The following is a 26,578-nucleotide window of genomic DNA, read 5'->3' on the forward strand; positions in this document are numbered from 1 at the left end:
TATAAATAAATGTACAAAAATATTTAACTTGTTTTCAAATGTATAGCAAAATAGCATGAAATTGACATTTGCATACAATCTAAACTCTCTGTGCAATAAGTCCTGATACCAACAGAAGAAAATATTTATTTCTTTGCTTCTGCTTCCACCCCAAAGCTCTATTCTGACCTTCAGAAGATGATGCAAACATTGTTTCTCCGTAGTTGTGGGCAAAAACTTGGTGAATGCATGTAATAATCATATAGGAGCTCACTTTGAATAAGTGAGCGAATATTGAACATATATATTACTTCATTCAGGATGACTTTACACAGTACAGTAGTGCTTTTCAAGTATACCAATTTATGATGTGTGGATTTCAAAATCCAGAGTTCCTCAGGCTCTCTGCTGGCTGGATAATTCTGGGGGTTGAAATCCACACATCCTGAAGTTGGCAAACACTGGTGTTCAGTATACTGTACATCATCCAAAGATACCTTTATACAAAATAAAACAGACTGAAAATCTTTGCACATAATAATCTAAATGCTGAGATGAACAGTTTGCTGAGATCTAGTCTTATGGACATATCTAGCATTAATGAACTCTTTGCTTCTCTTGAACATCACTTGTAAGTGTGTAGACTGGCTCACAAGTTGGATACAACTTGCAAAGAAGCAGTCATTTGTTGGTTTTGCCCAACACAAAGTTAAGCTTAGAGGGAAAATTCATACATATAAATAAATGGGAATTCTCTTTCTCTCTTTGTCCCATTGTGATATGCAGTGGATGAGTAAAGGAGGCACTCAGTTGGGAAGACTAGAGGGGAAAAAAGGAAGAGGAGAGGCAGAAAGAAAGGGAAGGAAGGAGGGAAGGAAGGAAGGAAAAAGGAAGAGAAAGGAATAAAAATAGAACAAATTGTATGAATGTGAAAGAAAGTCTGAGAGTATATGGGATAATTCTTATTATGCTGACTGATTTTGCTGGGTAATTTTAATTATAGTCTCACTTTTCTCCCATATCAGCATATTTTACCAAAAAATTCACCCCTCCTTCAAGGAATGGGAACTTCAGGAGACAAGGACTGCCTATTCCTATAGAAAATTGCAAATATATGTGAATCTTTAGTTTTAACTGATGCAGTCCTTATTTTTCTGCAGTAAGATTTGATTCATTTTCCCTTTGAACATATTGTGATTTAATTAGGGTGAAATTAAATTAAAATTAACCTACACATTATAGACTAGTCTCACTACTTCAAAAGATGCCACAGACATAGCCACAAAACAATAACCCAGTAAAATGAAATTTTCACGTGGTATTGGTCTCTAGAAATACATTCTCTGAGCATAGTTACTATGCTAACAGGAAACAAACATTTGAAGACATAAACAGTGCTCACTGTGGACAGCTGGTTATAGCAGACATATTCCAGCAAAGACAGTAAAAAAAATATTCACATATCATCCATCTCTTATAGGAAACAAAATGATTTAAGTACCATCTGCCCAGTTTAAGAGAAGCGAAACTCCGATCTATCTTGCTATATTTATATATTATCTGTCATACTACGGCATTAAGAAATTAGTTTCAACTTCATTCTGAAAGCCAGTCTAGACAGAATCATATACCAAATTATTAATCTGTGTTTATGCACTTTATAATTATTCCAGGGTAGTCACCACTTTGCAAGCTTGGCTCCTTTTCTTCTTTAATTGCATCAGTTTTTCTGTCCCTATGTTAAAAAAAATTAGTAACCGACACCGGAGAGACATTATAAATTCTGCATTTTGCCTGAAATGGCACATGGGAGGGAAGGAGCAACAATAAACGGTGATGGAAAGAAACAATTCCCATGTGCAAAAAAACAGCAACAAATTCTACATTAAAAACATAACAAATCTGGCTGATATCATTTTCCTCACTGATTTTCGGGGATCCCAACTATTGTATGGAAACAGATATAAATTGGATTGGCACCAGAATTTTCTACAGTGAACCTTTAAAAAGATTGCTCCAAATCAAACTTGTCCTAGAAATGTTGTCTTTAATGCCTTCAACTTTTTGTGTTATACACATTGGTTATACCAATGTTGGACTGGTTCCCCCCCCCCCAGTTATCGTATAGGTAATACAAAGTGGCCATTATTAAGTGGAAATCTCCTCCTCCAGCTGTGATCACAGTTAAAGGCCTTAACCTTGAGTCTGATGGCTGATAATAACAGTAAATGAGACAATGCAGGATATTCTGAACAGTCTGCAGTATCAATATTTCCAGAAATCTTTTAACTCGTTCTATCTAGTTCAGCATTTTGTAATCTAAGGAACTTTAAGATATGTGGACTTCAACTCTCAGAATTCCCCAGTCAGCTTGCTGGCTAGGGAATTCTGGGAGTTGAAGTCCACTCATCTTAAAGTTACTCAGGTTGGGAAACACTGACCTAGTTTATCCATTACTTTTCAGTTCTACTTCCTACAATTTTGTTAAGCATAATATTTTTTAGTCAATTATCTGCTCATTACACATTCCCCAAGTATGTGAGTTACTCCTCACTGATGATCACATCAAGGAATTAATCTTTATTTCATTCATGACTGATTTTTATCTTTTTAGAGTCCATGGTACTCTTGATAATTGGCTCCAAATCTATAAGATCTATCTTCTTTCTCTTCCTCTTTCTCAGAATCCAACTTTCATGACCTACTAGGATCACTAGAAAAAGCCCTATTTTTATATACTTTTTATCCTTCATGATCTTGCCAAAGTATACTACTGCTGTCCTCTGTAGAATTACATATCAATGACTCTCTTTATCTACAAGAGCATTAAAGTATGGTATAATTGTCATTTTTAGCTATCACTGAAGAGTGCAGACTGATGTTGCCTTTGTCTACTTCAATCAATCAGAATAGAAGTGGAAGGAACCTTGGAGCTCTTCTAGTCCAACATCCTGCTTGAGCAGGAGACCCTATACCATTTCAGACAGGTGGCTGTCCAGTCTTTTGTTGAAAACCTCAAGTGATGAAACACCTACAACTTCTGAAGGCAAGCTGTCCCCCGGTTAGTTGTCTTCACTGTTAGGAAGTTTCTCCTTAATTTCAAAATGTACATCAATCCAGTTTTTGTAACTTGTCATGTTCTTACTTTAAATCTTTACTGCTACATAGTGGCACAGCCCGATTGTCTCAAATTGTTCATGTTTCAACCTCTGATGTTGATTCCCGTTATGAGTGACATTTTCCAATCCTGCCTTTCTTATACTCTAGTCACTGTTTAGGTTAAATAGATATGGGGACCGCCTGCATCTTTGTCTCATTTCATTCCCTAACATGGACATCTCTGTTCCTCCAAATTCAATTTTTATGGCAGATTCCTGTTTTTTATTAACATCTCTTAGAAAAATAATCTAGACTTCTTGTATACCCAATGAGACTTAATATATACCCCACCCTGGCAATATCTTCACAAAGAGCTGGTACAACCAACGAAGGGATGATGAACTTGCTTTTTATTTGCTGTCCCTATTCATCCTATATTAGCTCCTGTTCTTGACCCCTTTGCTTTTTCCAAAATATTTGGCATTTCTCTTTCCATAGATGGTTCTATTCTTCACTGGTAGATATTAAGCCTGCTGTTACCTTGTGCCTCCCACCGACCCGTACGCTCACACAGAGAGGGCCTTCTCAGGGTGCCGTCCGCCAAGCAATGTTGGCTGGCGGCCCCCAGGGGAAGGGCCTTCTCTGTTGGAGCTCCTACGCTCTGGAATGAACTTCCCCCCGGTTTACGTCAATTGCCTGATCTTCGGACCTTTCGGCGTGAGCTGAAAACGCACCTATTTATTCAAGCGGGACTGGATTGAAATTTTATTGGGTATTTATGTTTTAAGATTTTAAATAGTTTTAAAATTTCGGCCACATTATAATATTTCTTTTTAACTTCTTTTAATGTTTATATATTGAATTTTTACTTGGCTGTACACCGCCCTGAGTCCTCCGGGAGAAGGGCGGTATAAAAATCGAAATAAATAAATAAATAAATAAATAAATAAGTAAACTTTGCTTGAATAAGGAATAAAGGCAATTAATTTGTATCTTTGTTATTGACCCAGGCAATGATGTTTCCCAGGCCACGAAAATTTGTTACACATTGTGTTCCCCTTTTAATTACCATACTTTGCAATTTTAAGATGTTTAGTGTGTTCCTTTCCTTCTCATAACTTCTCTGTTGCTTCTTGTATTTTCTTAGGAGATGGTCCCTGAACGTATAAAAGTTTTATAAGTTTTGACGTATTTTAATTAAGTTAGAACCCCTACCCATATATTAACAATGTTTATGATGTTTAAAAGTGATGGCATTCAGGATGTGGAAAACATTTGTCAAATAACTATGTCGAACGACTCTTACTCAGATTCACTCGTAAGTAAATAAGTTGATTTATAGGGCTTAATTTTTAGAAACAAAGTTTAAGCCCATTCCTCTACAATGAATCATCAAAAAGTGTTTTGGCTTATTAAATGATAACAAATTGATGAAAAATGCTATAATTAGCTTTTAGTCATCACTGCAATAGATTAACAATGCTACCATGTGGAAATCCTAAAATGAATGTGTTATGCTTGTCTCTGTGATTTGTATGCTTTCATTAGTGGAAATGAGTGGCACAATGGCTTAAAAAGAGTTCAAGAATTCCGATGTTATATATGCTGACGGCAGCAAGACTACTCTATGCACAGAAATGGAAGATCACCTCAATTCCCACAATGGATGAATGGCTGCAAAAACTGTGGGAGTTAGCAGAGATGACTAAATTGACTGCTCTGATTAAAGAAAAAAACCACAAACACCTTTACTTTGACTTGGAAACCACTTCTGGACTTTGTGCTTGAGATGGAAAAAGATGAAACGTTGACCTTGGGTTTTACCGATTAGATAGATTTGTTGTTACAGCAATGGCTAGTTTCTATTATTATGAAAAAGTAAAAAGTTGAGGGTAGATCTTAATGCCTTATTTTACTGCACCAAAGGATTTGGAAGTCAATACCTTTTTCTTCCATTTTCCCTTCTCCCCCCTCCCACTATTCCCTTCCCTTTTTTCCTTTCCTAATTTCCCTAATATTTGCTTTTGTATTCTCTTTGTATGTTATATTGTAAACTAATAAAAAACTATATAATAATAAAAAAGAGTTCAATAATTCTTAACCTCATTTTTTGGGAGGGTGCCTCCCAGTCACTCTTGAGTCCCGGTAATTATCTGGACAAGTTCATATAGACTTTGTGGGTTTTTTTATTGGCATAAATGTATAATATTATTATTTTTCTTCTTCTTCCATTCCTGCAGGGGTTTTTTGGCAAGATTTTTCAGAAGTGGTTTGCCCATGCCTCCCTCCTAGAGCTAAGCGAAAGTGACTGGCCCAAGGTCACCCAGCTCGGTTGGTGCCTAAGGCAGATCTAGAACTCCCAAATCTCCTGGATTCTAGTCTGATGACTTAACCTCTAACACCAAAGTGACTCTCACAGTATCATGTTCAAATCCAAAAATGTGTTTTGAATTATTTTCCTCATTGCTTTGTGAAAGGAATGAAATGAAATTGTTAAAATTGTATTAACAAAGTGATCCTAAGTGTTTATTTGAAGAAGCTACTACTGTGTTCAGTTAAGCTTTCTTTACATGAAACACAGTCATAATTTAGAGATAGCAGCAAGCTTTATTTTTGAGAAGGTATGTTCAGCATCAGCTAATGGGGCTGCCCTTAAAGAATATGGAGAAGCTTCAACTGTTGATACCAGGATGCCATCTTCAGTGCTAGAAGGAAGTGAGGTTTACTCCCTGTAATGGTGATAAATAGGGCGTCACCCTATAAGCATTGGTGGGAGGCTTCTTTTCTTCTTGGTTCCTTGATTATGCTGTTATTTACTGTTTGATTGCTTGTCTCAAAATCATCTCAGAAACAACTAATAGATTCCACAATTCATCTTTGAGCTACAAATATTCTTTTCTATTGGTATTAGGAACCGCTGTCACATTGCATGGTTTATCTATTCATAATTATTATAGGGGGTAGGAGGGATTGGTTATAGGTATATAATAATAATAATATCAGAGTTGGAAGGGACCTTGGAGGTCTTCTAGTCCAACCCCCTGCCCAGGCAGGAAACCCTACACAATCTCAGACAAATGGCTATCCAACATTTTCTTAAAAATTTCCAGTGTTGCAGCATTTACAACTTCTGCAGGCAAGTTGTTCCACTGATTAATTGTTCTAACTGTCAGGAAATTTCTCCTTAATTCTAGGTTGCTTCTCTCCTTGATTAGTTTCCACCCATTGCTGCTTGTTCTACCCTCAGGTGCTTTGGAGAATAGTTTGACTCCCTCTTCTTTGTGGCAACCCCTGAGATATTGGAACACTGCTATCATGTCTCCCCTAGTCCTTCTTTTCATTAAACTAGGCATATCGAGTTCCTGCAACTGTTCTTCATATGTTTTAGCCTCCAGTCCCCTAATCATCTTCGTCGCTCTTCTCTGCACTCTTTCTAGAGTCTCAACATCCTTTTTACAACATGGCGACCAAAACTGAATGCAATATTCCAAGTGTGGCCTTACCAAGGCATTATAAAGTGGTACTAACACTTCACGTGATCTTGATTCTATCCCTCTGTTTATGCAGCCCAGAACTGTATTGGCTTTTTTGGCAGCTGCTGCACACTGCTGGCTCATATCTAAATGGTTGTCCACTAGGACTCCAAGATCCCTCTCACAATTACTACTATTGAGCAAGGTACCACATATCCGGTACCTATGCATTTTGTTTTTTTGGCCTAAATGTAGTACCTTACTTTTTTCACTGTTGAATTTCATTTTGTTAGATAGTGCCCAATGTTCAAGTCTGTCAAGATCTTTCTGTATCTTGAGCCTTTCTGTATATTGAGCCTATAACTTGTTGCTTTTACCGTTGTCAGATATTGTCATGTTTTTATATAGCCAGCCAGCCAGCCAGAATCATTATGTTCAGATGGATGACCATATAAATCATTTAAATAAATACTACCTATGAACTGAAGTAGAATATTAGTCAATCTCTATGCAACATATCTTGAAGTCACGTTGGTGCTCTATTAAATATATACACCATTATAGGTAAACTTATTTCAAGATCTATCTTTTCAAAGGCCTGTTACAATAATCTGAAAACCTTATTCTCCCAAGGAAATCAAACTAACTGTAGAGACTATCAGATAGTCTAGAGCTCAATGAGAAGCCCAGATAGCCTTCTTCAGAATAAATGGTCTGCAATGAGTGATTGTGATACAGAATGTCTATCTTCCTAGGAAATTATTTGGATGAAACACCTTGATCCCTGAGCAAAACCAGTGCCTCTCTGCCATTCATTAAAGCAATCCAACATTTTCCCCCTTTGGGATTCCACGTGTAACTAAAAAGAAGCACTGAACTGATTTGTAAAAATGGCAGCATATTTTTTTCCAACTCACACAGAATCATTTTTGAACTGTTTTGAAGAACACATCTACCCTAATGCTAATACAAATAGTCCTCAACTTACAACCACAATTGAGCCCAAAACTTCTGTTGTGAAGTGACACATTTGTTAAGTCTATTTTGCCCCATTGCACGACCTTTCTTGCCACAGTTGTTAAGTGCAACAACTGCAGTTGTTAAGTTAGTAGCAAGATTGTTAAATAAATCTATCTTCCCACATTGATTTTGCTTGTCAGAATGTCACAAAAGGGGATCGCATGACTCTAAGACACTACAACTGTCATAAATACGAACCAGTTGTCAAGCATCTGAATTTTGATCACGTGACCACAGGAATGGTGCAAAGGCTATAAGTGTGAAAAATGGTCATAATTCACTTTTTTCCAATGCCATTGTAACTTTGATGGTCACTAAATAAACGATTGTAAGTTGAGGACTACCTGTATTTGCTGTAGTTGTATCTTTGGAAGCTTGACCAGCAAAGCAGCTGGAAACAAAGAACTTGGCTCTTTGGTCTTTTGCCTCATTGTAGCTCTAAACTTTCTTCCCTTTTTCCTTTCCCCCCCTCATTCTTGGGTCCAGAAAACTCTGAATGCTTGAATCTTGCTCTTGCACTTGAATAGCTTTGCATTAAGGTTGACTCAGCCTTCCATCCTTCCGAGGTGGTAAAACGAGGACCCAGATTGTTAGGGGCAATATGCTGGCTCTGTAAACCTCTTAAGAGAGGGTAAAGCATTGTGAAGTGGTATATAAGTCTAAGTCTAAGTGCTATTGCTATTTGAACATGAAGTTGCTGATTTTTAACTTTTCTAAGTTCTGTGTGAAAGGAAGTAATGACTTTTTGCAGTTGAACTTCCATCTAATTTGGAATTGCAGTTATTTGTTCAAAAGATGGTTAAAATATATATAATTGAGAACTATTCATGCATTACTGCAGAGAAAAAAATATGTTAAAATGCATACGTTACACAAAGCAAGAGTTAGTTTGGTGTAGTGATTAAGGTACCAGGCTAGAAACTGCAAGACTATGAGTGCTATAGTAGCCCTGCCTGAGACACAAAGCCAGTTACCCTCTCTCAGTCCTAGGAAGAAAGCAAGGGCAAAACTTCAGGGAGTTATTCAGACAATTGACATGAGTCAAGAATGACTTGAAGCCCTCCCCCCCTCCCCCCCAAAAAACACCAAGAATAATTTTTTTTTAGAAGCAACATACATAAAAATCTGAGTGTCAAAAGTATGGAAAAGCACTTGGAAATACCACATTAAATTGCATCTAATTGTTTCACAAATCTAAATGGGATTTTTAGGAGTACAGAATAAACCCAGAAATATGCCTGATACTGACTCAAGAGTGTTACTTTCTTTAGCTCAGGGATGGAACACATTTATTTTTGAGGATAAGTATCACATTTTATTCATTGTTTTAAATGGTCTCCAAGGAACGTAGATGGCATTGCCCATGAAGAGTTAACCTCTTTGGAATTAGGTGGGGTTAAAATATTAGGAATGGTTAATTTCTATATTTTTTGAAAACAGAAAAATATAATTACTTTACAGCTGAAATGGTTTAAAAAAGAAATAACTATGCCTGCAAACCACTAGATATGTGGATTTTTATTTAAAATTACTCATAAGCCTACTGAAAACGGATACGTTGCCAAGAAATTTCGACAAGTGCAACTTCGGCAGTTTCTGGCCTGCAAGTGTCTTGCAGGCTGTTCGCCCAATCTAGTTATGTCTTGTCAAAGCTGATTTCAACCCTAAATCCTGTGGGTTTGAAGCAGAAATGTTTCTACTTGGAGTTGCCAGGGACTGAATCCAGGACCTGGATGCAAAACCGGATAATAGTGCAATTGAACTCTCTTGTCTTCCTCGTCTTTTGAAGGCCCCTGTTTTACAGTCTTGTGACATTTTCTGTGGATCTGACACTCTCGCTCAAGATGAGCTGCATTCTGCCACCGGCATTCTTTAGCGCGTCGCGATCTCGATGGCGTCGAATCGATGGAGCACGGAATGCAAAGGCGATGCTGGCATGATCTCTCTTTTCATGTGCCTGTGTATATTCAATCAGCCTGGGAACAGATTTAACTTGCATATTCAGTGTTTTTGGAAAATTGTGTTAGGGCTGCTGTCTTGCTTTGATTCATTTTCCCTGCACAGTTTTGCCCACACTTACCAGCTGTGTAACCTTTCAAAGAGCAAGTTAACTCATTTGGGTGAATTTTACAGTTCTTGCCGAGTGAGTGAAAAATAAAACAAAACAAAAAGGAGAACATATTTGTTCGGCATTTGTGAAAATCTTCAAGGCTTGCAGTGCTAATCTGCTTGCACATCTCACGTTATTCCTTAGGTGCCGCTCAGCATAAGAAAATACATCTTTTTTTTTTAAAAAAAAAAGTATGTTCTTGTAGACAACCATCTGGTAGTTAAGGGAAGGATCTTCTATTTCAACCTTGATTTTTCAAGGCAGGTATCGTGGAAGCCTGTTTTCAAGTTTGTATCGTGTGAGAGAACATCCTGTGTACCCAAGATAATGCACTTTCATCCACGTGGCTTGACTTAATGATTCAAAGTGAGATAGCAGGAGGATCAGTCAGACACATGCCTCCCGTTTTCTGCCTGCTATCTCCAGGTTGAAGAAAGACAAAGTTGAGTCACCACCTCAGAAATAAAAATAAAAATGGTGAGGTCTTCCTTGTTTTTACCCTTTGTAGGGATCATGATAATAAATATGTGGCTTACTGAAACAATAAATCAACAGATTTTGGTATCCCGGAAGCTCCTCCAACAGTATATAGACCCCTAGTGTACCTTGCGGTAGACTCCTGAGTTTTTGGCTGCATAATAAGTGGGAAGAGCGGTGAAAACTGCAACAGAGACAAAAATGCTCTCTGTATTATTGTGTTGAAGGATAATAACTAAGGCTGTGTAGTGCTGTGAATGTGAAGGGGAAAAATGCTATGGTGCATATTTGAGGTATTTATTTATTGTTTTGCCTTTGAATAACTGTAGGAGAAATCCATATAATTTTCTAGGCAAGATTTTAGAAGTGGTTTGCCCTTGCCTTTTTCTTCCTCGTACAGGGAGACAGCACAATTGACCCAAACTCAACTAGTTGACTTCCATGCCTAAGACAGGATTGGAATTCAGGTTTCCCTGCTTCTAGTTCAACCTCTTAAGCACTAGACCAAACTGGCTCTTGCATAGTGCCTCTCCTGTGGGCAATTCCTTAAAGCAAACTGAGATCCTGATTTAGTTTAGAATAACTAAAGTGTTGGAAGGTCTTCTAGTCCAACCCCCTGCCCAGGCAGGAAACCCTACACCACTTCAGACAAATGGTTGTCCAATCACTTCTTAAAAACATCTAGTGTTGGAGCATCCACAACTTCTGGAGGCAAGTTGTTCCACTGATTAATTGTTCTAACTGTCAGGAAATTTCTCCTTAGTTCTAAGTTGCTTCTCTCCTTGATTAGTTTCCACCTATTGCTTCTGGTCCTGCCCTCAGGTGCTTTGGAGAACAGCTTGACTCCCTCTTCTTTGTGGCAGCCCCTGAGATACTGAGACACTGCTATCATGTCACCCTTGGTCCTTCTTTTCATTAAACTAGACATACCCTGTTCATTCTTTTGGAAACATCCCTTTGAATCCAATATGCTGCACAGACCTAACAAAAAGATAGGAAGGAAAGCATGGCTGAATCAGACTAAAATTTTATCTAGCCAATTTTTTGTTTCCCATCCAAATGTCCATAGGAGGTTTGCAACAGAACCTGAGTTTGCAAATTATCTGTTAGGAGGGGTGAAGATAGTATATAATTCTCATGATCAGTTTCCTTTAAAGTCTTGTTACTGATACCACAGCCATCCTGAGGCTTAAGTGACTGCATTCTATATTTGAGTATGACATTATTCCAAGTTTTCATGAAACTATACAAATTGAAGAGGCTGTAATGGCACAACTATTGGAAGTTGAAGAACTGCTGGTAGACCACCAAGAATATTGTGATCTCAAGCAAATGTGTGTGAGTTTTTATGCTACCCTGTTTTCCCCAAAATAAGATATCCCCTGGTAATAAGCCAATCGTACTTTTGAGTGCATGGCAAAAAGGGCCAAGAGCTTATTTCAGAGTTCAAAAAAATATAAGACAGGATCTTATTTTTGGGGAAACACAGTAGTTATAGGTTCAAGCAAGTGTTAAATAGTAACTTTTCCAAAAATCAGTAAGAATTGGGGAGTTTTTGGTGAAATTGTCATAGGGTAGCATGATGATATAGGTAGAAACTTATCTGAGATGGATAGAGTTTTTAAATGCCAATTCTGCCTTAATTGTCCTTCCTTGAAATACAGGAAGAACTTGTGAACTTCAGTCTTCAATTTCCAATCTTACTATGCAGATAAAATATGGTTGTTTATACATACATTCAGCATATGAGATTTACAAAAAGCCGCTTAGATTGGCTTAGAAGCAGAAATTGCTATTCAAAAGCCATAAATCAGTATTGGACTGAGTTCTTGTAAAGAAGACAAAAAGTGATGCCAATCCATGACTTTCAATCTGATGAAGACAGTAGGACTATTTTGGAATATACACATTATATAAACTAGCATGGCACCACATTCACAAACTCTTAATTAATTTAAAATTAATAAGTGTACACACAATTGATTAAATATACATTTAGTATTGCATTTAGCCACAATATAATATAAAACAAGATAATATCATTAAAAAAAAAAATTCCTAGCATTTTTCCTGCAAATGCAGGATCTGCTTTTTTCTGATCAACCAAGTGTTAATCCATTGGTTGTCATAGGAATTGACTGGACATCTTGTTGCCTGAGCCTGCTCTGAGAGAGAGAGGGTGGCTGGGCCAAAGTCACCCAGTTGGCTTTCATGCCTAAGGCAGGATTAGAACTGACAGTCTCCTGGTTGCTATCCTGGTGCCTTAAGTACTAGCTGTATCAAATAAGTGCCCTTTTATCTTTTCCTCTCCTACTTTTAGCTTCAGATCTTTCTAACTTTTGTTTGCATGTATCTAGATCTCTTGGAAAAGAACCAATGTGGAAAAGTGGCAGCAAAATGATGAACGATAGGAAGGGGGAAAAAATCCACCCTTTTCCAGGTCCTACTGCTATCCTTTTGAAATAGATTTGCCACTGGAAGTGACTGCTGAGATTTTATTTCATGATCTGGAAAATAATAGCCCAAAATAATAACTATTATCTGGAAAATAATAGCCCAAAATAATAGCCCTGCAGAAGTTGTGAATGCTCCAATACTGGAAATTTTTAAGAAAATGTTGGATAACCATTTGACTGAGATGGTGTAGGGTTTCCTGCCTGGGCAGGGGGTTGGACTAGAAGGCCTCCAAGGTCCCTTCCAACTCTGTTGTTATATTATATTATATTAAAATATGCTCTTTCGGAAAATATTTCTAAATCTCTTTGTTCAAATGGGGTTTTTTCCCCCTTATGTAGTAGTCATTTCATTAAATTCCATGAATACTAAAAGCAAGATAGCTTGTGGAACACCATTCATTGAAATTGCAGAATTACGATGTCACATCCTGTTGGTATTATTATTATTATTATTATTATTATTATTATTATTATTATTATTATTATTATTATTATTATTATTATTATTATTATTATTATTTAGCAACAACATCAGCCAGTAGTTACCATTCAGGCACAAGAATCAACTGAATAATAGCTACCAGATTTTAATTCCCTTTTTGAGAAAAATGGTTGAATTTCAGATTTGGATTGAATGAAGCCTTGGATCTTGGGATCATAGTGTTGAGATACACAAGTGTAGCATTCCTACGAAGAGTAACAATTTATTCTATTAACACTTTCTGAACCCAAATATAAACCAAAACTGCAGGCTGAAAACTGAATTTTTCACATTTTGCCATTTTAAAACTGGGCATAACAATGTATGTATGTTTAGTGGAAAATATGCATCCTGCCCACTCTTTAAAGGACAGAAAACTATTGTAAGAAAATGTATACCAATAAGTAGATGACGAAATCCTGCAGAATTGTATGCAGGTTTTTTTGTGCTCCTAACCAGTTTGATAACTGAAATATTGAGGAACAGGATGAACCAAAAAGAAAAGGTTAAAAAAACGAGAAACAGAGGAAATTTACTATTGTCCAGTAATATGGGATGGGCCTAAGATCAGAGAAGCAAAAATATTTGTCAATAGTATGGAACCTGCTTGCAGTGGCTCTCTCTCTGTCTCTCTTAGATGACTGAGTAATACAATTTTTGAAACCTGTGCTGAAAGGCAAAGCAATAAAAAGAAATATCTTTGGAACTAACAAGGTGATCCTTCTGGAGATAAAATTTTCATACTTGAGAGACTTTGTACCAAAGGTGCCTAGAAAGGCAACTAGACTTTCTTGGCTCTTGAGGACAAAAGACCAATTGCCTTTTAGAAAAGTACTTTTTGGATTACCATGACCTGGATGACTGAGAATCTCCATAGACACTTGAGTGACTTGTTCATTTCTATCATGCCACCAAGTGGCAAATGTGTCATCTACTGAGTTCTAGGTACCTCTATATCAGCTGGGTAGAGGATGAACAAACTCCTAAGATCAGTAAATGGCTTATGATGGTAACCTTAGGAAAGCCAACAATATGGCTATAGAGTCTATTAAAAGTTGACTTAGTTTAGCCGAGAAACAGTATAGCTAATATTTTCCTAACTCATCTGTGCATGATTGTACTTGTACCCAAAGACTCCAATTGTATCAAAGGAGATTTTCTTACTTTACTGGCTCCCATGATTCCCGCTCAAAGCCCCTGTGAATTGACTGGGCAATAGAGGACTCCATGAGATCGACATATCTAACCACAAGTGGAGCAAAGAGATCTTGGAGATGTTTGTGGTATTTTCCATTGCACAAATTATCTAGAACAAACAAATAAAAGCACAATAAGACACTTTTAGCAGCATTCCACAATTACACGGTGTAATTTTTAAAGTAACCAAATCGAAAGCCCAATCAATAAATGAATCTGCTGTCAATTTCTTTATTCTAGAAACATTTTAACATAAACAAGGAAATAATATAACCATGGCACTGACTGTTTTTGTGTGATACTTAAGAATCACTTGAGTAAAGGTTTGACCACTCCATTAAAAATACTAATAGACATTTTTAACATTTTAACATTTCATGTTAACAATAAATGTTAACACAAATTAATGTATTTAGGTCCAAGAAACTCATCCATTACAAATATAAATGGTTTCATTTAGAATTCTAAGACCTCTTGGAAAGTTTAATTTTTTTTAAATGAAACTTTTACATCAATACGGAAAACTAAATAAGAAATCCCCAATTTTTCAGAAAGATTCTTTCTGAATCTTTCTGAATAGGAATGCTTGGATACCTGCAGGATAGTTTTATGCAAGCTTATTTGGAAGTAAATCCCAGGATATTCAATAGGACTTAATTTCTAGCAATTGGATCTATTACTTATTAAACTATTAAAATAGTTTAAATTATTACTGCCAAGCAATCCACCCAGAATCCCGAGAGATGGATTTAGGAAATGAACAAAGTGTTTTTAGGCACACTGACATTTGTGTGAGATGAATGCCTCAATTTTCTCAGAAATCTATTTGTCACACTGTGTTCAATACCCTTTGCTTCCAAAACCATGAGAAAAATGAAAGAAGCCATAATGAACAAATAATCCAACTCAGTGATATGAGCCGTGGTGGCACAGTCGTTAGAGTGCAGTACTGCAGGCTATTTCTGCTGACTGCCAGCTGCCTGCAATTTGGCAGTTCAAATCTCACCAGGCTCAAGGTTGATTTAAGCCTTCCATCCTTCTGAGGTCAGTAAAATGAGGACCCAAATTGTTGGGGGTAATAGGCTGACTCTATAAACTGCTTAGAGAGGGCTGGAAATCACTGTGAATATAAGTCTAAGTGCTATTGCTATATACACATAAAAAAGAATTTTCTGAGCCATTTTTTCAATAAAATCTGCTCTTTGCATTAAGTTGTCAAGCAATATTTCATGTCTGCAGTGAAAATATTGCCTTCAAAGGTGCACTATAATATACTTCTGTAAGGAGATGGTGGTAAATAAGGATAACTAAAGTGATTGTGTGAATCCAATACAACAAGAGCACTTAAGGGGACCTTTTTGAACAAATCCATGTCATTTGGTTTGGGACAAAAGTTATCTTGATTGCACTTTTTCAGAAAAAAATTACTTTTTTTTGGGTTCTCATAAAACTTCCAAAAGTGACATCAGTGCTGCTTTTAGAATAGAACAGAATAGAATAGAATAGAATAGAATAGAATAGAATAGAATAGAATAGAATAGAATAGAATAGAATAGAATAGAATTCTTTATTGGCCAAGTGTGATTGGACACACAAGGAATTTGTCTTGGTGCATATGTTTTATTATTCTTTTATACTATTTTTAGATACCTATGATTTTTTCATAGTTTTTAATTTATTTTTATTGTTTAGGATACTTCAGACATTAGGGTTTTTAAAATATTTTTTTATTCCATCTTTCTATATGTGCTTGAAATTTCTTCTTAAACAAGAAAGAAAGCTTTGCTTCACTTAAACATCTTTTTATGTAGAGGTCTCAGTGAGGAAAATATATCTCTCTAATTTGCGTGTTTCCCAAGATATTATGGCTCTCGTCTACCTTTTGATTAAACTTTTAAAGACAAAAACTTTTGTTTATTGTATATAATGCTAAAAAAAACAACAACACACTTTTTCCTAATGCAAACTTTCCCATTTGCACACAGACAAGAAAAGCTTTGTGTGCCACAAGTAAGTACCAGAAGCTGCTGGCACAGTCTCTTCTTTGGTCCCAAGGCTCATGTGATTTTGTGATGTAACGGAAGGAGGTAGATTTTCCTCACAAGTCTGCATCCATTTCTGCAGTCTCTCCAATTAGATTTGCAATGCAATTAACATGACCTACCAGCTGATTCAAGGAGAAATTAGAAAGCTGGTTGGTATTGCTTATTTATAAATTGAATACCAAGGACTGGGTATCTTCTTTTTGCAGGAGTATGTGTATGCTCTGAGGTTTGGTTGTGGGGTACTTTTGTGTATGTGTGTGTTTCTGAATATACAATAACAGTTTTCTTTCATAAACATTCACAAAATAAGAGTTCCTTGGTGCTCTCTGAGCTTGGTTGTTTTCTTGCAGACATTTCATTGCCCAAACTAAGGTAACATCATCTGTGCTAGTCCATTCATTCAGAAAACCACAGCAATTTGTGAAGTCATTTTAAGTGACTTAACTAAAAGGTTAAGTGAGGAAGAACTGGAAATCAGTCAAAATTAACATTAGCCCAACACTTTCTTCATAGAGAATAAATTAAATGGCCAAAGTACAATACATACAGTCACTTCGAAGGGAGTCATTTAGAAGCTGAAACAGTGGAAAGCTGTCCCAGGTGTCTGGGGGCTGGACTTCCAGTGCAGCATCCATGTCTACCGCAAACAATGAGAGGAAGGTCTCCGCGTGTTCAACCATTAAGTCTGACCACCAAGCAAAGGCCTTGAAAAGTTGCAAAACAAAACAAAATTAACAAAAAAAAAAGAAAATAAACAGAAGTGTTATTAAATTAGATCTCACGTTTGGGAGGCCTTAAACCGAGTGAACATCTTAGATAAATCTAGCTTTATTGTAAAGCAAACAGTAGTGCAATTGCTAGCATGTTGCAATTATAAGGCAACTAGGGTGCAACAGAGCATCTGCTTCTCAAGAAGTAACCTCTCAAGGAGTAAACTTCTCAAGGAGTAACTTCTCAAGGAGTAAAGAACTCAGAGGTATAATCTTCCACTTCTGCCCTAAAAATGGACGTGCACCTGTCCAGTTTACAATAAATCACTTGATTCCTTGTGGATCATGCTCTTTCTTAAGAGTTCCTTGTGTAAAATATATCACATTTGGGAGTTTCTTCACTGTGTTTGTAGGTTTTCTGCTCCTCTTTCCCAAGGAACCCTCAGACATTATCAAGTATGAAAATTGGGGATTTAGTGGCCACGAAAAACCCCACATTTACACTTCAAACTCAGCTAGTGGGTGAGTTTTTAACATAAATTAGCGATCACAATAAAAAAAAACACCCCACACAACATCAGAAGAGCTCTCTGCAGTCAAGCTAGGATGAAACTACTAAGAAATAAAGAACGTTGAAAACCAAGAAATATCAGTGAAGTAACTCATAGGTCATGCGCACAGGTCCTCAGGAAGTCATTGTACAGCTTCTCTGAAACGACATTCACATCATACATGTCTCAGATGTGAATGTGCTAGGAACACATGCACGCGTGTTTGAAATCACTTCTGGCTTAGGAACATGCAACATGAGTGGTGTTATCAACAGGACCTTGTGCAATAATGACTAAGCAATAATTTTTTTCAATGCTTATGTATATTAATTGTCATTTTCTAAAGAGGTAGAGTATTTTGACAAGTGAGTCAAGGGCTACGATTATCTGATTAAATATACTGAAACCCTGCTCCATAATCCATATTCTTACAGGTAATCTTTCCGGTGATTGACTCTGAATTATATAAAATGTTCTCCTGAAAACACATATATGCATTAGCCATCTGTAGCCTCTTTTCAGAGACAGATGAAGATTCCATAATTTTTCCAGGCACTATAAACTTAGTTGGAAATTATTATTTATATATATATTAAAAAATTGTATTAGTTTACAAGAGTGGCACAAGTGAATAAACTTTACATATCCATCCTCTGAAATGAAAAGGACAAATCAGTCATAGTGAACATAAATTCTTCTGATCTCAGGGAGACTGAGGTATCCACCTTTCTCTGAATCTTGCTAATGTTTTGTTGGCAGAATATATTTCAAAGAAGATAGCTTTTTCTTTCACTTCCCCTAGTAAATATGACAGATTTCCCTTGAACATGATAGACAGGACTCTAGACTACGAGGACTAGAGAGGACTTACTTGTAGAAGGGGAAGGGAGATACTCCACATTATTTAGTAGAATTCCCATATGTGCCAGATGGCACTATCTAATGTTAGGAGATCTCCTTAATTCTCCATTCTATAGACCACTTATCTCTTTTGGGACTTTTCTGGAGCTTGTCAGGTGAAGAAATCGTTGAGGAAGTTAGCTTTCCAGAATTCCATTCTACCAGTATGACATTGGAATTTGATGCTTGTGAACATTTTGGGGCTGGTTTGTTTAAAATACTTAAGATATTAGTTATTAGTTATTTATATTTAATATCAAGAAACAGGACGGTGAAAAAAATAGAGGAAGATTCAACAGAAGGGAATGAATAGACATTGTTTCTACATTATTCTTAAGTGAAATCTAGCCATGGATACTAATTCTGAAATGCCAGTTAAAAGATAGAACTGACATTATAAATATATCAACTCTCTTTTATAGAACAATTCCTTGTCCGGTAACTTTCTTCTATTAAACCATTAATACTTATGTAACTGAAGAACTTTATTCAAGAAGTAATTATAATATGGATGATTTTTATTACCAACACCTTATTTTGAGAAACCGAGGCAATGAAGTATTTGAAGCAATGAACTGGTACATCCTATATCCGCGATGGCGAACCTATCATACACATGCCAGAGGTGGCACACAGAGCCCTCTCTGTGGGCACGTGCGCCATCACCAGCTGCTCTTCTGGTTTCCAGCACACGCATGCGCACTTGTCAGCTGGTCATCGGGTTTTCAGTGCTCTGGTGCATATGTACACATGCGTTCCAATTTGGGCACTCAGTGTCGAAAAGGTTTGCCATCACTGTCCTATAACTTACGTCTTTATTTAAATATTTCTTTTGGTCCTTCTGTTTTCATTAGCAAATGCTGCAGATATTGATAAAAAATATGAACAATTCTAGTATAATCGATTAAGTGCCATCAAGTTGCGCAGATTCTCTCCAGAACTCTGGTATAGCTAGTGTTTAAAATTTCCTAAAAGTAGGACAAGTAATTCTACTGACATTGGTAACATTGATATAGCTCCTAAAAGTTGATAGTAATGTGATAACGTCGCCAAGACACTTCCAATTTTACGCGGGAGAAAACCCGAATAACCAAAGATCTATATACAAACACCCGCGAAAACCTCAAAAAACAAATAATGTGATAAAATGTATATATTATAGGGAACTCTATAATATAGACATTTTTATGACATTAATATTAACTTTTAGGAACTATGCCAATGTTACCAACGTCAGTAGAATTATTTTCCTGCTTTTTATAATGTCATCTTTGAACATTCCAATGAATGATTCCTATATGGTCTAGATTTTAAGGGGAAAAAATTCTATACTATTGAAAGCTGTATAAATTCAATAAGAAATGAGGGGGAAATTGCTATTAGACAGTTTTATTTTGTCTAGGAACCTTGTTTTCTATAATAAAGCCAGTATTAGACTTTCATGAGACTTCTAGTGATTCAATCTAAACAATTCTGCATTTTCTCCAACTAATGTTTCAAACAAAGATTATTAATAATCCTGCCTTTATACATTGTATAAATCCATTCCAGTGGAGGAGCAATGTAATTGTATTGGCATTTTGAGACAACATGAACCACTTTTACTGCAATCCTCTGTAATGTGAACTGTTATATCAAAACGAGAAAAAAAAATCTTGTGGCATCTAAAGATTAACTTTTTAAAATCCTTTAAACATTAGTTGCAGATTCTAGATCACAACACCTCACAGTATAATAACTTTACGCTGCTCATAATGTTTTTTTGAGATAATTAATCTAGAATTCAACCATTACATCCTGTTTTCATGAGTAAGAAAAAGAGCCAATGCTTTTGAAATTCAAAGAAAGGAACACGGTCATTTCTGTAAAAATGTGTTTTTTTTAAAATTTTGTAAGTAGCACTGAATTTGCATCTTATAATATATCTGCTTTATTAGGTCCAAGCTATCATCCTGAAATCTCTTTCTGAAATGAGAAAAATACCATTGCTATTCAAGGACATCATTCCCCAATAATAAAATTTACTTTGCCTTTACTTACCTTCTTTATAATAAACATACAAAGGAAATGCAAATCCTACATCACAAAATCTATGATTTATTTGACCATACCCATGAAAATTCATGTATATATGCAAGTTTTCAAGAGATAAATACATATATACATATTCATACATATATACATATGGAGAGAGAATGATAATTTCAAAAGCCTGCAGTAAATAAAAGCTTTAAGGGTGCCTGTATGTAATTTGCAAAATAGATTCCCCCTTCCCATTTTGAAAAAAAGAAAAAAGAAGAGAAGACAAATGGTAGAGAGCTAAAAGGATATCTACTATATTACTGGAAACTGCTTAGATTGTAGCATGTCCTACAGACTCACTTGGGATGTTTTTAAAGAGCAGATTTTTACAAAGTGTTTTTATGACTCAGGCTTTTTTGGAATTAATTTCATATATCTTTGTTTGCCATAGACATACATACTAAGTAGCTTCTTAATTGTTCCCTAGTAATGCTTGTTATTTTTAACAAACAGACTTTAAACTAGCTTAAGATAACTTTTTTTTTTCTGGTAATGTTTTTGGGTGGCCCCTTCCCTGTTTTGGTGATTACTTCTCTTTGAATACAATTCAAAGACAATTTTAGACAATGTGTTTCTCAATGTATATTCTCAATAATAATAATTTCAGACTTTCAAATGGCAAATGATTTTGGGGAAGGTCTTTTAAGGTCTGAGAATGACTGATAAATAAAAAGACTGAGTTGTCTTGAAAGGTACCAAATGAGTGACTCACCTCCCCCCTACAATGTTTGGTTATTTTACCCATCAATCTTGAAACATAAAATGAACAGGGGTTGATTTCTCAAGTGTGTTTGTTTCCTATCAGAAGATTACTGACCCTGGGGGTCTCTCCTAAGCTTTTCAGATAATGTTACCGCAAATGAGGTTGTGTGAATGTATTGGAGATGGCAGGAATTTCCTTTGTTAAGATTCTTTCTTTCAGCAGTTCGGAATCTGCATTTTAGGTCTCGTGGCCATTAGCCATGGAATGTGTGCTTTGAAGTCATCACCAATTGCCTTCTGCTTTCTTTCCAATAGAATAATGATAGAATAAGACCTTTCTTACCTTAACACAAGACGATTTGTACCAAAGTGATGGTGCAGTTGGAAACAACATGGTTTCCCTTAATCTAAACTTCCGTTAAAATACCCCATTTCCATTCCAAGAAAAATGCCTTTTTTGAGTTACACAGCTATTTTCCACCCTCAGTCATCTGAGAACAGATTAGATTAGATTAATGGAGTTGGAAGGGACCTTGTAGGTCATCTAGTCCAACCCCCTGCCCAAGCAGGAGACCCAACACCATTTCTGACAGATGGTAGTCCAGTCTCTTCTTGAAAGCCTCCAGTGATGAAACTCCCACAACTTCCAAAAGCAAGCTGTTCCATTAGTTGATTGTTTTCACTGTCAGAAAATTTCTCCTTATTTCTAGGTTGAATCTCTCCTTGATCAGTTACCATCCATTATTCCTTGTCTGGCCTTCAGGTGCCTTGGAAAATAGCTTGACCCCTTCCTCTCCTCAATCCTATATAATCTCTCTCCATATATACATATTGTATATACTAAAACAATACACACAATGAAAAAAGAACCAGAGGGCAAAGTGCTATACTCCTAGCTACTTCTTTCTCATTCATAGATATTAGCAGCAGGGTGAATTATAAATCAAGTGTGTGTGCTGAGCAACAAGGGGAAAACAACAGGCTGAGGAAAGAGCCCAGGCAGGTAAGACAGGTGTTGGGATGTAACTGCAGTGCTTGTAAAAATATACCCATTGCTACATGCAGGGTTGAAGAACCTTCCCGACGTTGGCCTGCGATGTAGGGCTACAGTTCCACAAGCAATTGAAACTGAAGTTGCTGTTACATTCCTTGAATCCAAAGTTACAAAGCAAGGATTACCCAGGGAAGATCCCATTAGGAAACATGGCACTGAGAGGGCATGCACAAAATATGACAGGAGGTGACTCAGTTCATTCAGTTGAGTGACATACCTCTTTCCCCTGCCAGGATCATCCAAGATTGAATAAACAGTAGAAAAACAGGGAGGAAATTTAAATAGGCAATCAGGCATTAGTTGGGACTGGTGGCGTGCTACGTGCTAGAAATAAATTAATTTTGCATTTTTTTTAATTAGAGAGCTATTTTAGGTTTTATTTTAAATGTGCATTTATTGTTCAGAGGTTTTTTTTTTAATGCAAGGTTAAAAAAAGTCAGTGACAAGGAAAGCAGAAAAGAGGGAATTAATATTACAGGGTTAAAAGATATAAGCAAAAGGTTCATTTTACTGGCGTTTTAAAAGGATGATTTATAAACGTTATATCAAATCACTGCAATTTCACAGAACCCTTGAATTAATTTATGTAGAATTTTAGTCACACTATGCACACAATATATGCAGCATACACTGTGTGTTACATGGGTGTCATATAATAGCAAATTCATTCTGATCACAAAGCGGCCAGAATATTATATCTGAATTTGCTTAAGCTGAAACAGGATTATTCTGGACAGGATTACATAAAGAGTCTGCCACTTTATGTAATCATACAGACCACACTTCATCCACTTGTGTCATCCAGATGTATGAGGTCTACAATTTTCAGAATTGATGACCAACATTACCAAGAAAGTTTGGGAGACATAGGAACAGTACATCTGAAGGGCATCATGTTTGATATACCTTTAGATGTAAAATACAATTGGGAAGTGATCCAGTGTCTGTCATATAAAAGATGGCAATCACAAACTTTATCCCAGCCTGCTTAAGTTATTTTCTTACTGTTTACCTCTAAGAATTGCCAAGATGGGTTTGCCTGCCATGTTTCTAGGCTCTACAGCTGATATGAAAATGAATTGGAGGAGTATTGTACCAGTCCTGGCAATAAGAGTCCAGAATAGACTATCCTAAGGGTTAGGTTGCTCCTGAAATTATTACAGATCAAACAGTGTGAAGAAGCTTGCATCTGAATCTGTGATTTGAGGTGATAAGAAATCTTAATACTTGTATTTTATGATAGTAAGCTAACCATCTCTTTCCTGGATGGCTTACAGCTAAATTTTATTCTGTTCAAAATTTCTAGCACCCTAACTAATCACCAAAGCTGCATTCACGTCCTGAATGCCTCATGAAGTATGCTTCATTTTACAAGCCATAAGACATGTTTAACTTCTTAAAATGTCTCAAAATTTGGATTTCCAGAAAACCAGCAGTAGAAGATGACATGGGAGACAATAAGGAGTTATAGCAATGTTTGCAAATTCATTTCAATAATGTCCATGGCTTTATGTTTATGGCTGCTACAGCTATCTTCCTCTGAGCAATGGGTTGTAAATGACATAATTTCATTTCCTAATGTCTTCCTAGGGAAATTCACATCCCTGTTTGTAAAGCATATGGAAACTGTGTTGCTGTCAATTGTTCATGGAAGTCATCTTGCAATGAAAGTATTATTTCTCATGAGCCAAACTCTGAACAACCTCTTCCCTTCCATAAATTTACCTTCCTAATCTTCATCAGAGTGAAAAGGTGATGGAGGAAGAACTGCTTCCTCCAACATGAATTAATTCAATTAAAACTATCATATTCTCAATTTTTGCTTTTTATGGCATATATACGGGCTCCTGGGCACACGTAGAAGCCATTGGCAACTTCTAGCTATAGATCAGGGGTCTGCAAACTTGGCTTTTTTAAGACTTGTGGACTTCAACTCTCAAGAGTTCGTCAGCCAGCTTTGCTTTGTTGCTTTGTTTGGAATTGAAGTCCACAAGTCTTAAAAGAACCAAGTTTGCAGACCCCTGCTATAGATCAATTTTGTCTTTCAGACAAAGCTCTCCATCTCCATGAGCCTTCAAGTGACAATCTTATCTTTTTCTGAAACTCAGGTTAATGCACAGAGTTCCACCTTGTCTGTGAAACAACTGTTTCACAATGCTTGAGCAATTTTAAAATGCTCTTCCTGAAACTTTCATTCTCCTCTATGCCTTTGAGTGATGCACTCCTCAGAGAAGGCAGAGAAGTGTGAAAAGCTGTGGTTCAAGGTGACTTTGAAGTAGTCTATGGAGATTCTCAATCATCCAGATCATGGTTGTCCCAAAGGTGCTTTTCCAAAAGGCAAGTGGGCTCTTGGTCTTTTTTCCTTGAGAACATTTTGCTTCTCATCCAAGAAGCTTCTTCATTTCAAATGAGAAGTGAACTGTTTTCAAGGGGGAAAAAAACCCAATGAAGTTCAGTTGCCTTTTGGAAAAGCACCTTTGGAACACCTTGAATTAGCAGCTCTCTGATGCTTTGCTCCCTTATTTCTTTGGGAGTTCTCTAACTTCCTTTTTCATATGTCAACATCTTAATATATGACTTTATAATCTCCTGCAATATCCCCTCTGAAATTGAAGGTAAAATATCAAGCCTGACTCCTAGTTTTTTCCACGTAGACTTTTTGGCAGTAACATGGACATATTTTACCATTGCCTTCTTTCTTTTTCAACTTCCCAGTCTAGCCTACAGCTCTGGGATTTCTGACTTGGCTTAGCATTTTCAGGATAAAAGCTACCTGGAGGTTTGGTACCTTTTATATTGTAATTATTCAGGTGTTAAAAGCATGTGGCCAAAATCTGCATCATTATCAGTCATGGATAAGTGCATACAACTATCATGGAAAGCTAAACCGAGAAATGGTGATTATGCAAGAAGACATTCTTCTTCACAGAATAAGATGATGAGACTTTTGTATAAAAACAAGAAGACATTGCATTGTAGTGCAACATTTTTACACGAATGTCCTCATTAGCAATCTTTTGTGAAAGCTAATATTGAAGCTGTCCTCTGGAACACAAGTTCTGATAAATTTTCTTGATAAAATCGCAATCAGAGTGAGTTTGCATTGTGCCCGTTACTTGAATACATCTTTCAAATGTATTTGTATTTACTGAAATGCAGAGATATTTTGGGAGGAGAATAGATTGTCTAACTTAAGGTATTTACCTAGGACATAAAGCATTATGTCTGCAATTTGCACAGGTATGCACTTGCTCTAATAGTTCTTGATTGGAAAATTTTAGCATACTGCTACTCACCTCTGCGTGATGTTCTTCATTTTGCTGCAGAACTTCAATCACCAATTCCGCCAAGCGAATTGTATCTTCTAGTTTTTTGGCAGGCGTGATTAACCGACCTACATTTTCTGCAGTACAAGAACTTGAATTAAAATGGAGTGAGACAGAAGAAGCTCAATATAAGGCCAATCGATTAGGTAGTTAATTAAAAACTGTAATAATTGCAATCTGAAAAAAAATCTACATCATGCAAGGATTAAAATGCTATATAGTTAGTACTGAGCAAACTATGAAGCAACATTTGTTGTTATATTAAGAAAACAGTGCTCCAACATTGAATGTAAAAGATATATAAAGATTGCCTTCCTTTGCATTGATAGCAAGTATTTAATGAAAGGTGAGAAATGTACATTTCCTAGAGACAGCATCTTTCTAGTATCTACATTAGGAATATTTAATTTCACAGTTGATACATATATATATCTGTGCTCTAGATCTGAAATATGTTTGTTTCTGAGAAAGCTAAGGAGAGGGAAAGGGGGTGGGAAGGAGAAAATAACGACCAGCAACAAGTTAGATGGATTTAATTAGAGTGGTGATAGTGTATCATTAGAAGACTCAAAGGTTCAGGCTTGGAACAGATCACCCTGCAGAAGCTCTAACTACGTAGTCTCTTAAATTTGATACCAAACAGATGGCACATAAGCAAACCATATCCAAGTCAAACCATTTAAACTGAAATGGCTGTTCCTGTATCTTGATATAATGTTTGAATATGGCATGAATGTGTACAAAAATATTGTTACATGTAATGTTAAAAAAATCCCTTCCTAGTTCTTGTACAGTACAATTGTCCAGAGTATTTTCATGAGAGTCCAAAGAACAGAAGGGTTTATTTTGACATTCTCCAAAAGCCAGATCCATTATTCATTAGGGATAGATGAATCATATTATTTTCCTTCCTTCC

General features: G+C 36.4%; 1 protein-coding gene across 2 annotated transcripts in view; it reads right to left on the reverse strand.

Annotated features, from left to right (window-relative positions):
- The window catches only part of CADPS (calcium dependent secretion activator), a 445,851-nt gene that overhangs the window by 113,043 nt on the left and 306,230 nt on the right, over positions 1 to 26,578 (reverse strand). For both annotated transcript variants that reach the window (XM_058171468.1, XM_058171467.1), the window contains exons 17-19: positions 25,633 to 25,739; positions 16,885 to 17,041; positions 14,260 to 14,401 (exon numbers count right to left, since the gene is read on the reverse strand). In XM_058171468.1, coding sequence (XP_058027451.1) covers positions 14,260 to 14,401; positions 16,885 to 17,041; positions 25,633 to 25,739 — 406 coding nt within the window. The remainder of the gene's footprint in view (positions 1 to 14,259; positions 14,402 to 16,884; positions 17,042 to 25,632; positions 25,740 to 26,578) is intronic.

This window comes from Ahaetulla prasina, chromosome 2 (genome assembly GCF_028640845.1).
Source record: "Ahaetulla prasina isolate Xishuangbanna chromosome 2, ASM2864084v1, whole genome shotgun sequence".
In the NCBI taxonomy this organism is placed as follows: domain Eukaryota; kingdom Metazoa; phylum Chordata; class Lepidosauria; order Squamata; family Colubridae; genus Ahaetulla; species Ahaetulla prasina.